The sequence below is a fragment of the Schistocerca nitens genome, chromosome 11, assembly GCF_023898315.1.
Source record: "Schistocerca nitens isolate TAMUIC-IGC-003100 chromosome 11, iqSchNite1.1, whole genome shotgun sequence".
Classification (NCBI taxonomy): domain Eukaryota; kingdom Metazoa; phylum Arthropoda; class Insecta; order Orthoptera; family Acrididae; genus Schistocerca; species Schistocerca nitens.
In genome coordinates, this window is record NC_064624.1 from 36,609,578 (window position 1) to 36,621,691 (window position 12,114).

The 12,114-nt window shown below is 44.3% G+C and overlaps 1 protein-coding gene across 4 annotated transcripts in view; it reads right to left on the reverse strand.

Annotated features, from left to right (window-relative positions):
• LOC126213259 (neprilysin-2-like) overlaps positions 1-12,114 on the reverse strand; it is a 255,251-nt gene that overhangs the window by 137,890 nt on the left and 105,247 nt on the right. For 3 of the 4 annotated variants that reach the window (XM_049940914.1, XM_049940913.1, XM_049940916.1), the window contains 2 exons: positions 6,778-6,858; positions 4,975-5,223 (listed from right to left, as the gene is read on the reverse strand). In XM_049940914.1, coding sequence (XP_049796871.1) covers positions 4,975-5,223; positions 6,778-6,858 — 330 coding nt within the window. The remainder of the gene's footprint in view (positions 1-4,974; positions 5,224-6,777; positions 6,859-12,114) is intronic. The other variant, XM_049940915.1, reaches the window with a different exon arrangement.

Here is a 12,114-nt window from a genome sequence, read left to right on the forward strand (position 1 = left end):
TCAAGGGTACACGAGTGGACCTTCGGCTCCAAAAGCCAATATCGATGATGTTTCGGTAAATGGTTCGTATGCTGACATTTGTTGATAGCGCAGAACTACATGATTCTCTTCGGGCGTTGTTGGTCTCGTTCCTGCAGGATCTTTTCCCGGCCATAGTGATGTCGGAGATCTGATGTTTTGCATCATTCCTGTTATTCACGGCACACTCATCGCTACCACGGAGATGCTGTTTCCCACCGCTCGTGCGCCGACTGTAACACCTCCTTCAGCCTCACTCAAATCTTTATAACCTGCTACTATAGCAGCAGTAACCGGTCTTACAACTGCGCCAGGGGGCGAGGAACCTAGCGTGGACACACCTTCGAGTACTCCAGCGGGTGGACGAGTGCGTCGGCGCTGCCAACAGAAACTGACTCAAATTCTTTTCGGAAATCGAGAAATACTGTATCCTCCTGCCTGCCTTGATTCTAAGCTTTCAGTGTACCATATGAGAAAAACGCAGGTTGAGTTTCACATGATCGATATCTTCGGAATCTACGCTCGGTTACACTGAGTACGTCATTCTATTCGAGATGCCTCATTATATTTGAGCTCAGAATATGTTCTGAGATTCTACAACAAATCGACATCAAGGATACTGGACGGTAGTTTTGTGGATCACTTCTACTGCCATTCTTGTAGACTGGTGTGACCTGTGCTTTTCTCCCAGAACTGGGCACGGTGTTTTGTTCAAGGAATCTATGATAGATTGTTGTCAAAACAGGGTGTAACTCAGCCGCAAATTCAATATAGAATCTGACAGCCATTGCGTCGGGCTCTGGAGCTGTGTTTAGTTTTAACGATTTCCGCTGTACTATCATCATCATCACCATCATTTGTGGTGGTCAGACACAGAGCACTGACAGCTTGTAGTCTTCCAGTATCTGCCAATTCAGAAGTGAGGAGTCCTCCAAGCAAATTATTTACATGCAGTAAGCTTAGTGTACATATTTTAACTTGTTGTGTTTTGAGTGTTGATGTGGAGTGCAGGTGAAGCAAGTGTCGCTCGGAACAGAAGTGGTGCAAAAGAAGCATGTTATGTAGCAAGTGTCTACCCTCAGCATGGATACTAACCTTTTTTTTATGATAACGGCTTTTAGATAGCAATCTCGATGCACTGAGAACTGCTTCCTGCTTCATAAAAAAAGTTTGTAAGAAATGAAGAGTATCAACTATTTGACTCGTCGGTTTATGGTTCCATAAAATACTTAGAGGAACTCTATATCATTTACCCTTCGTCATTTTAAAAGTAAAAATGTTCAGATCTAATTATTTTTCATTCTGAAGTTTCATTAGGCGCTTGTGGAAATGTGAGAGCGGGGGAACTGGCAGATCTAAGGGTAGAGAGTGGGACAATAGCTAATATCTGACTGCGCTTATGGGTAATCGTCTCAGGAATGTTGGAACCACTGATGTAGGTAATGAATCAGCTCAGCATATCTTTGAATTTTGATTTGTAAAGTTCGAATTGGTGTAGTGGTACTGTAACACTTTTCTAGTGTCATCTGATGTCTTGTGACGTGATCTGATGAAGCAAGGAATCTGGTGTGTTTTCCAGCATTTATTAACATTGAATATACTGTGGGAAGAAATTTTCATCTGTGATTTCTAATTTGTGGAGATAATTTTTTCCATTTTTTTGTTTTTGTTTGTTTATTTGCTGGACAGCTACGATAGGACAAGATTTAATTTGCGTGGAACCTCATTGTAAATTCTGAATTGCTTCTGGACAAGTTCAGTGGTTTTGACGCTTTACAACTAAGTGAATTAATACATTTTATTTCGTATTGTCAGTGGTGTGTGATTACTCACATTGGCTATTCTGGCTTTCTGTTAGGATTACCTTGCCAGGGGCCTGATTAACACTGGATCTCAGACGCGGTAAAATGTTTCGGCCACAGGTATCGAATAACTGAGCGGATTCTTCGCCTGGCCAGTTTTCCAAACGAGTCGCCATTCGTGTTTACCTAAAACTTGCGCTGTGTGTGGCAGGTGGCTGAAACTCTGGACAGTTGTCAGCAGCAAGTATCAGAATTACCTTGCACTACTAATTTCTCTACAAGAACATCGGCCACGTAACCTCAGTGTGAGTACCCAGTGTAGCAAATAGTAGAGAGTGACTCAAAAAACGGCAAATTTTGGAATGGAGGCTAATGCATCAACACAATTCACAATTATTTTACACATATTTATTTATGTCAATTTACAGTACAGAGAATTCCACGCAGCTTGTAGCAATGGAACTTTAAATTCACTTTCAGAGTGTACTGAACAGTCGAAGGATACAACTGTTGACAGACTGTCTGACGTCGAAGACAGCACTTTGGACTTCTTGCGAAAGCATTTCGCACAGCCTCAATATTGTCTCCCATATGTATTTGGAGTATCCCTGCAAACTGCTTCTTCAATGCAGAACCCGTGGCTTCAGAATTACGGACACAGGTGCTGATTTCACGCGATAAAGAAACACGACCACGTTGACCCATGTTGAAATGACGCCTCCATACATACATTCGTGTAATAGGATTTTGCCATAATGGGATGCTGCACCCAGTTCCATTGTTCCATTTTTATTCTTTACTGTGAGCAGCATTCTACACTGACCAGCCAGAACATTGTGACCAGCTACCTGACAGCCGGTATGTCCGCCCATGGTGTGGGTAACATTTGAAAGGCGTCGTGGCATGGAAGCTATGACGCCTTGGCAGATCGCTGGAGGGAGTTTGCACCACATCAGCACACACAAGTCACATAATTCCCGTCAGTTCCGGGGAGGTGACGACGAACTCTGACGCCACGTTCAGTCACTTCCCACATGTGTTCGATGGGGTTCATAGCTGGCGAGTTGGAGACCAGCACATCAACTGGATCTCGTAACCGTGTTCCCTAAACCACTCCAATACACATCTTTCTTTGTGACGTGGCGCATTTCCTTGTTGAAAAATGCCATTGTTGCCGGGAAACATGATTGTCATAAAGGGATGTACATGGTCTGCAACCAGTGTACAGTACTCCTTGATCGTCAGGATGCCTTGCCATAGCTTCACTGGACCCATGGATGCTCACATGAATGCTACCCAAGCATAATGAGGACGCTGCCAGATTCTCTCCATCACGAAGTACAGATGTCAAGGAGCTGTTGCCCTGGAAGACGACGGAATCGTCCCATCCCATCAGCATGATAAAGGAGGTATGGGAACTCATCAGAACGTACAGTGCTCTGCCACTGCGCCAACGTCCAGTGCTGATGGTGACGCGCCCATTTGAGTCTTAGTAGCCGATGCCGTGGTGTTACCACTGGTACATGCACGGGTCGTCGGCTGCAGAGGCCTACTGTTAGGAGTGTTTGGTGCACTGTCTGCTTAAGACACAGCTGTCCTACCCTGCTTTAAGACACAGCTGTACTCTGCCCTGCATTACAGTCTGATGTTGGATCCACCACAGTTGGCCACCTGTCCTGTTTTTACCAGTCTGTCCAGCCTATGACGTCCGACATCTGTAGTGAGTGGTGGTCCCACAACCGCATGACGTCTGGACGCGGTTTCACCTCACCACGTGTTGAAGTCAGTCACTACAGCACTCCTCAAACGCCCGAAAAGTCGTGCAGTTTACGAAATGTTCGTGCAGAACCTCCAGGCCATCAAAATTTGCCCTCGGTCAAAGTCAGGTAGATAGCATCCCTCCCCATTCTACAGGTGGACAGCACGATTACTGACACTACATGCACCGAGCGCATGTCTGACTAGCAATCATTCCTCGCCAGGTGACACGGCTACTGCCTGGATGGCTTTATACAGATAGTAGGTCCATGGTCATAATGTTCTGGCTGATCAATGTATCCGTCATTCGGCGGCCACCTACCTTGCAGCACTGCCGCAACACATTCCAAAATTTGCCATTCTTTTGAGTTACACTGTATGTGAGAGACATACAGTGCTCGAGGCTAGCATTAGATAGCATTCTGTAGGGTCTGGGGACGAGTGCTCACACTCATTCAGACTTGTAACCTTGAAAGATGACCGTCATACCTGAGTAGCAAGTACTACTTGCGGAACGTACACAACTTGCATTTTGGTGGTAAGTAACTTCGGCGAGGGGCTGAAAGACCGGTGCTAGCTCATGTTCAAACCTAAAAGGTCACCCTCGTAGGAGAGTAGTGTAGTGTAACGTAGGTTATTAGTGAGAATGACCAATGTTCCACTGCAGACGCTCACGCTGGCGGAGAATGGACGTGTCTTTTATCAACAATTTATGGACTGGCAAAAACTCACAGTGCATCTATCCCGATGTGCAATCCATGCAGATGCGGCCCCTGCAGTGGCAAGGCGCGTTACCACCTGCTGGAGGTGCACGTTTATGCCTTGGTGACGTCACTTGAAGTTGTCATGAACACCTTAGAGTAGACAGACATACTGCAATATAAACACTCAAGACAAATAAAGAATGTAAATCTTAGATCACAAGTTTAATTCGGTGTATTTGTATGCTGCATTATGTATTTGAAACTATGAGTTATTTATTGGATCTGTCTTCACAACTGATACAAATAGTTGAAGCAATACAGCAGATTGTCGTTGAAGACCTGTTCATCATTTAGTAGCTGGAAATAGCGAGACGCTCTCTTACAGGATCACCCAGCCAGGAGAAGAAGTCGAGAAGAGTAACTTTGCACTTGGCCGTGGTATAGAGTAGCCAGACCGCTAGAACAAAACAGACAGGCGACTGTATTTGAAGAACAGCGGTGGAAGGTAACTTGGACCACATCAGACTGACAGATCCGCTACGCAGTGTTCGCTGATCGTGGTGTTACAGGCAAGTAGCCGTACTCACACGCGAGATGGAAACACTGCAGCAGCAAGCGCAGGTTACTGACCCACAGCGCTCTCGCTCAGGTAGCAGGTGTCTCCTGCCAGAGTCTGGGGCACGAGTACTCACGCTTGTTCATGCAGGCCCTGTAGAAGTCGCGCGCCAGCTGCAGGCTCCGTGGGACGACAGCTTCGGTCAGCTCCTCTTCTATGGCGTTGCGCAGCTTCTCCAGCAGGTGGTCGGTGAGAGCTGAGATGGTGTCCACCGACGACTTGTCATCCGGGATGTTGGTGGTGCGCACGTAGTTGCCACACGCGTACTGGTAGAAGTCATCACAGGGGTCCGCCGACGGGTCCAATTTGCTCAGCACCTCAGACGCTGTCCGGGCAAACACCACACCAGAAATTACTCACTGACCTTGCAGGCAGAACTCCTGACTGGAGCAGTGATAGTTCTAAAGATGGCCATTTCCCTGAGGGGAAACATACGTCATGTAAATATTACACTATTTAATAATTAGTGAAGTGTCTTTATGCCTGTTCTACATTGTATCAAAATACTCACTGGTACTTTATATGTCTATAGCGTAACCACAGGTAAGGCCTTAATTTTCACTGCTAGTCCTGTTCATGGAACATTATCATTTGACAGTTGCCTTTGTCTGTGGAGATTGCTTGGACACACACCAAAAAAGTTTCAGTGGCATGTACGAGGGTGCGATGAAAAGTAATACCTCAGAATTTCTTACATGAAAACCGTTAAAGCTTTTTAAATTAAACTAACGTTACTGACATTCTGCATCTCTGTCCATCATGTCTGCGTATTTGAAGCCCTCTGTCGCTAGAGGTCTCCAGGCCGTAGCGTGCAACATGGCGGTGTGTGATATAACTACGCAGGCGCGTGAGAAACACGGTGCAGCAATCTATTTTCGAATTCTAGCAGCTCGTCCACACGTGCAGCACCCTCTCCTTCAGGTAGTCAGTGTCAGAACACACACGAGCACTGCGACACCTTGGGTCCACTGTCATCGGTCGTCCTCCATAAAGTCCTGACTTGGCTCCATCCAATTTTCATCTGCTTCCAAAATGTAAAGGGAATGTCCTAGGACTTTATTTTCATAGTTACGAAGTAATGCAAGCAGACGTGAGGTTGTGGCTCTGTCAACAGAATCAAACATTCTACAGTGCCAGAATCAACAAACTGGTCTCTCATTGGGAGGGATGTGTTCATCGGGAGGGTAACTAGGTTGGAAATAAATATGTAGCAATGAATAATAAAGGGGCTGAATGGTAATAACGTTTGCCTTGTCGAAAAGCTTTTAGGGTTTTCACACGAGAAATTCAAAGCACTACTTCCAACATGCACTTGTAATTCTGTATGTAGCTTTGTGTGTGATGTAATGCTGTCTTCCTCTATCACACACACACACACACACACACACACACACACACACACATACGCGCACATGCACACACAAGCACACTTGCTACTCACACAAAGGCCTCCTCTGCTTTACACAAACACAAACTTTCTCTCTCTCTTTCACACAGACACACGCACAAACATAAATTTAAAAAAATTTTCTTCCCTTACACAAACACCAAATGTCCCTCTCGCTTTCTCACTCACTCACACCACACACACACACACACACACACACACACACAAAGCTTCCTGTCCTTCACACAAACACAATCTTTCTCTGCATCTGTCTGTCACCCACACCCCTCCCTCAACACACACACAAGAAATTTCCATTCTTTCTGTCACAATGTCGCTCTCACATACTCATTCTCCTCACAAAACGTTGCATCTACTATGTGATGAGTCCACTTTTGTCGCCAGGTACTTTCCTTGGAAAGAGTATTTCCTGTTTTTCTCTGGGCACATTCACAGCTGTAGGCAGTAGGTGAAGAGAGCACAAGTACCAACCTGCTTGGATGCATCCCTGTGTCAGGCAGAGGTCCTCCTGGCTCTGATTGGTGGACTGGGATACTGGCACCTGACTGGCTCCTGCAAACATGTTCCTTCTGTACTGAACCCCCAGTGCCACCAGCAGCTACTAACGACAACAGGCTAGCTAGTGCAAGCGTTAGCAAAGCTTAATGACGCAAGCTGCAAACCACAACCTGGGTACAGGCAGCGGTGCACAGGCTGCTGGCAGTTTCTGGTCCGAACACAAGACTGTAACGTCAGCTCTCAGAAGACCAAGGGACTGCAAACGTGGAAGTGTCATGTAATCACACACAGCCTCAGTCCATAAATAGGAAGCAAGGTTAGGTTTTACTGCAGCATCGAATTGTGGTGTAAAGAATATCAGGGCAGTTTTGCGATGACATTGAAGAGCTCCAAGCAAATGGAACAAAGCGTTTCATTCTTAATGGAGATGTCTTCAGATGTGAAAGTAGCAATGGACATACTGAAAGGGAGTGCTTTGGGACCATTATTGTTCAGACTGCATGTAAATAACCTAGTTTTATACTGTTGGAGAGTCCATGAGCCTCTTTGCAGATGATGAGACTCCACATAGAGAAATTTTAGCTGTATAAAATTGGAAAGGAACTGTGGAAGGCCTGCACAGGATCGATGGTTGGTGCAGAGATTGGCACTTGACACTGAACATCAACAGATATAATTTATAGCACAGAAATACGACGAGCACCCGTTGTTGTGTGGTTACACGATTGCTGAACAATCACTGGAAGCAGTTCCATCCATCAAGCATCCAGGAATGTGTGTATGGTGTAATTTAAAGTGCAACGACCTTGTGGGTCTAATCATGTAGAGATTGGAGATGAAGCCGGAATTGGGGAGCCATGGGGAAGGAGGTCAGCCACGCCCTTTCTCAGGAGGCGTCCCGGTATTCAGCTTAAACGAGTCTGTGAAACTGTAGAAAACCTAATTGTAGAGGGGAGAAAGAGAATTTGAAACAGCATGCGACTCATGTCTTAGCTCAGTTTCCAGTTCACAGAAATGTGGTGGTGTGGGATTTTACAAAGTTACTAACATGGCAGCTGCTCATAACAGCTTCATCTCAGGAATTCACCTGTCAGTGCATCCTCCTTCCACAATGGCAGAGAATGTAATGAAACCTTGGTAACACAGCAATAAACTAAATTGTAAGCAAGGCAGCAACTTTCCTGTCAAACAGCACAGAGAGCCAATACTGCAAACCATTGCGAACACAGTGATCGCAGCCAATTTTATTGCAAGCATGCCAGAAATTCCACTGTCAGTGCATACCCATTCCACAGCACCACTTTGAAGCAAAATTGCAAATATTTGCACACACAGTGATTGTAGTTGATAGCATGTAACCCAGCGATTCTGTTCACAGTGCATATTCATTCCACAGCAGCATGAAGAGACAGTTACTTTTGAATAAATTATGGGATTGGCAGTGATCAATGTCTAACAAATATTTACTATTAAAAATAGTCTTGATCATGATTTATTTATCAAGATGACCGGTTTCGACCACTACTGTGGTCATCTTCAGACCTACAAGTTGTATACAAAGCTTTAATTGGAGGGCTACATACATTAAGGAAAATACATAAAGTTATAAAGCTATAAAACAATGAATTACCATTAAGTAGAAACCTCTTTCTGTTGGAGAATCACTACTGGATAAACCAGTGCACGTCTTACTATATATAAAACAGATGGCGCTGCGGTCTGGGAAACTCTATAGTACGATATTTTCCACATATCCACCATGCGTAGCAATAATATGGCGTAGTCTCTGAATGAAATTACCCGAAACCTTTGACAACGTGTCTGGCGGAATGGTTTCACATGCAGATGAGATGTACTGCTTCAGCTGTTCAATTGTTTCTGGATTCTGGCGGTACACCTGGTCTTTCAAGTGTCCCCACAGAAAGAAGTTACAGGGGTTCATGTCTGGCGAATAGGGAGGCCAATCCACGCCGCCTCCTGTATGTTTCGGATAGCCCAAAGCAATCACACGATCATCGAAATATTCATTCAGGAAATTAAAGACGTCGGCCGTGCGATGTGGCCGGGCACCATCTTGCAGAAACCACGAGGTGTTCGCAGTGTCGTCTAAGGCAGTTTGTACCGCCACAAATTCACGAAGAATGTCCAGATAGCGTGATGCAGTAATCGTTTCGGATCTGAAAAATGGGCCAATGATACCTTTGGAAGAAATGGCGGCCCAGACCAGTACTTTTTGAGGATGCAGGGACGATGGGACTACAACATGGGGCTTTTCGGTTCCCCATATGCGCCAGTTCTGTTTATTGACGAAGCCGTCCAGGTAAAAATAAGCTTCGTCAGTAAACCAAATGCTGCCCACATGCATATCGCCGTCATCAATCCTGTGCACTATATCGTTAGCGAATGTCTCTCGTGCAGCAATGGTAGCGGCGCTGAGGGGTTGCCGCGTTTGAATTTTGTATGGATAGAGGTGTAAACTCTGGCGCATGAGACGATACGTGGATGTTGGCGGCATTTGGACCGCAGCTGCAACACGGCGAACGGAAACCGGAGGCCGCTGTTGGATCACCTGCTGCACTAGCTGCGCGTTGCCCTCTGTGGTTGCCGTACGCGGTCGCCCTACCTTTCCAGCACGTTCATCCGTCACGTTCCCAGTCCGTTGAAATTTTTCAAACAGATCCTTTATTGTATCGCTTTTCGGTCCTTTGGTTACATTAAACCTCCGTTGAAAACTTCGTCCTGTTGCAACAACACTGTGTTCTAGGCGGTGGAATTCCAACACCAGAAAAATCCTCTGTTCTAAGGAATAAACCATGTTGTCTACAGCACACTTGCACGTTGTGAACAGCAAACACTTACAGCAGAAAGACGACGTACAGAATGGCGCACCCACAGACTGCGTTGTCTTCTATATCTTTCACATCACTTGCAGCGCCATCTGTTGTTGAAAATTGTAACAACTGTAATTTCGAAAGTTTGTCTGCCTGAAAATGTACTGTTATCCCAAGCATATTGCAACAAACGGTGTATTTCTATCGCTGCTCGTTTAGTTTTTATTGCCGTTTCAAATATACCGGTCATTTTTGAAACACCCTGTAAGTTGAATAACAATTTAAAATTTCTTAGTTAAAACAACATTGTCAAGAATTACAAATAAATACACACAAAACTTAGCTTATTAAACAGCTATTGTCAATTAAGAAGCGTTAAAAATATTTAAATATGTAGGATAAATGAACTTCGGTTTGGCAGTACACGGGTTGTCCTCTGAAGGTCTGTTAGTGAACTATTTGGAACCACTGGTTGCCATGGTGAAGTTGGACGCCGTTCCAAAGATGAGGCAGCAAGCTTCTTTCCACTGAAGTTTTTGCAAAGTCGATAGGCGAACTAGTGGTTGCCATGGTGAGGACAAACACCAGTGGAAAGATGTGGCAGCAGGCTTCTTTCTAACGGAGTTGTTGTGAAAGTGAAATGATGAAGACTGTCACGTCAGACGATGTATTATTGAGCAGCAACATTTTATTGAAACGATTTTGAATGAGTAGGCTGTAATAATCTTTAGCTGACATGTATACTACATGCTGCACAAATACGATACGAAGTAGTTGTCCATATATATGAAACATTGTCTATGAAGTTCGACTTTACAACAACTTCAGTGGAAAGAAGCCTGCTGCCTCATCTTTGGAACGGCGTCCAACTTCACCATGGCAACTAGTGGTTCCAAATAGTTCACTAACAGGCCTTCAGAGAGCAACCCATGCACTGCCAAACCGAAGTTCATTTATCCTACATATTTAAATCTTTTTAACGCATCTTAATTGACAATAGCTGTTTAATAAGCTAAGTTTTGTGTGTATTTATTTGTAATTCTTGACAATGTTGTTTTAACTAAGAAATCTTAAATAGTTATTCGACTTATAACTCATTGGATAGTAATGACATCATGCCGTCAGAAGTGGGCGGAGCCTCCATTATATATAGTAAGACGTGCACTGGTCCCTCCAGTAGTGATTCTCCAACAGAAAGAGGTTCCTACTCAATGGTAATTCATCGTTTTATAGCTTTATAACTTTATGTAATTTCTTTAATGTATGTAGCCCTGTAATTAAAGCTTTGTATACAACTTGTAGTTCTGAAGATGACCACAGTAGTGGTCAAAACCGGTCACCTTGATAAATAAATCATGATCAAGACTGTTTTTAATACTAAATGAAGAGACAATGTTGCAAATACTTCCGGACATAGGGATTATCAGCCAACTGCAAACAAATCAGCAAATTCGTTGTTGGTGTATATCCATTTCGCAATACCAGACATGCATTAGTGCAAACTCCTCCTAGTACGCACGCTTATTTCACAGCAGCAAAGAGAGGCAATATTGCAAACACTAGCATCCAACTGTAAGTCAGTCAGTGCATCAGAAGTACACAAAGCAGACACAGAAGGAATATTGCTGTGTGTTGTTAACGTGTCGGTTGCATGCAGTCATATAGGTGCTTGAATATTTGTTTGTCAGTGTGCAGTCAATTCAGACACACTTTGTGGTGTAGCTCTAGGAAACATGTGTTGATGCAGTAGCTGCACGATGTTGCACGTCTTCTGGCTTTTCAGACGCCAGTGTGGAGGCAGATGCGGACTGTGTAGCACATTATTGCGCATTTTCATAATCACACAATCTTTCCAGTTTCTAACTGGGTTTTCATTCATCAAAAAGTGTCAACAAGAAAAGATGACCATTTTGCAGTAGTTGTGCTCAGAGCTTTCCAGAAGAGAGTAAAAACTGAACTGATTCTATACAGAATCAGATAATCTACTGAACCGATTATATAACGAGTTAGTGATTGTAGTAAATCCAAGAAGCATAGGAAGCAAATGTGTTAAACAAGTATGATGATGTACAGCCAAATTAGAACTTTCATAGGTTAGGGATAATCTTTTACTCTGAAAGTTCTGCCTCAGAGACACCCTCCCAGATAAGAAACAAAGCTTCTGCCGATGATGAGGTCACCAGAGGTTAAGAGTGCTGTAGGAGAAAGGAGTAGATAAATGGGCTCGAAATATTTAAGGAAAACTGATCATTGAGAATGTGCAGAGTACTTAAATTATGTTGTCCAATGCGGATTCTGATCCAAATTTTTCCAAATAGTAGTTCCAAATGTAAGCCACTGAGGCGACTAGTCGGCTTTAGCCCATGATGCAATGACATTCTGGTCAGTGAAGTTGTCCATATGTGCCCTCATCGACACTCTGTAAAGCAATGGGAAGTTCCTGGAGGAGGGTCCTTCCAATAGGGTTTCTTGCTCTTGT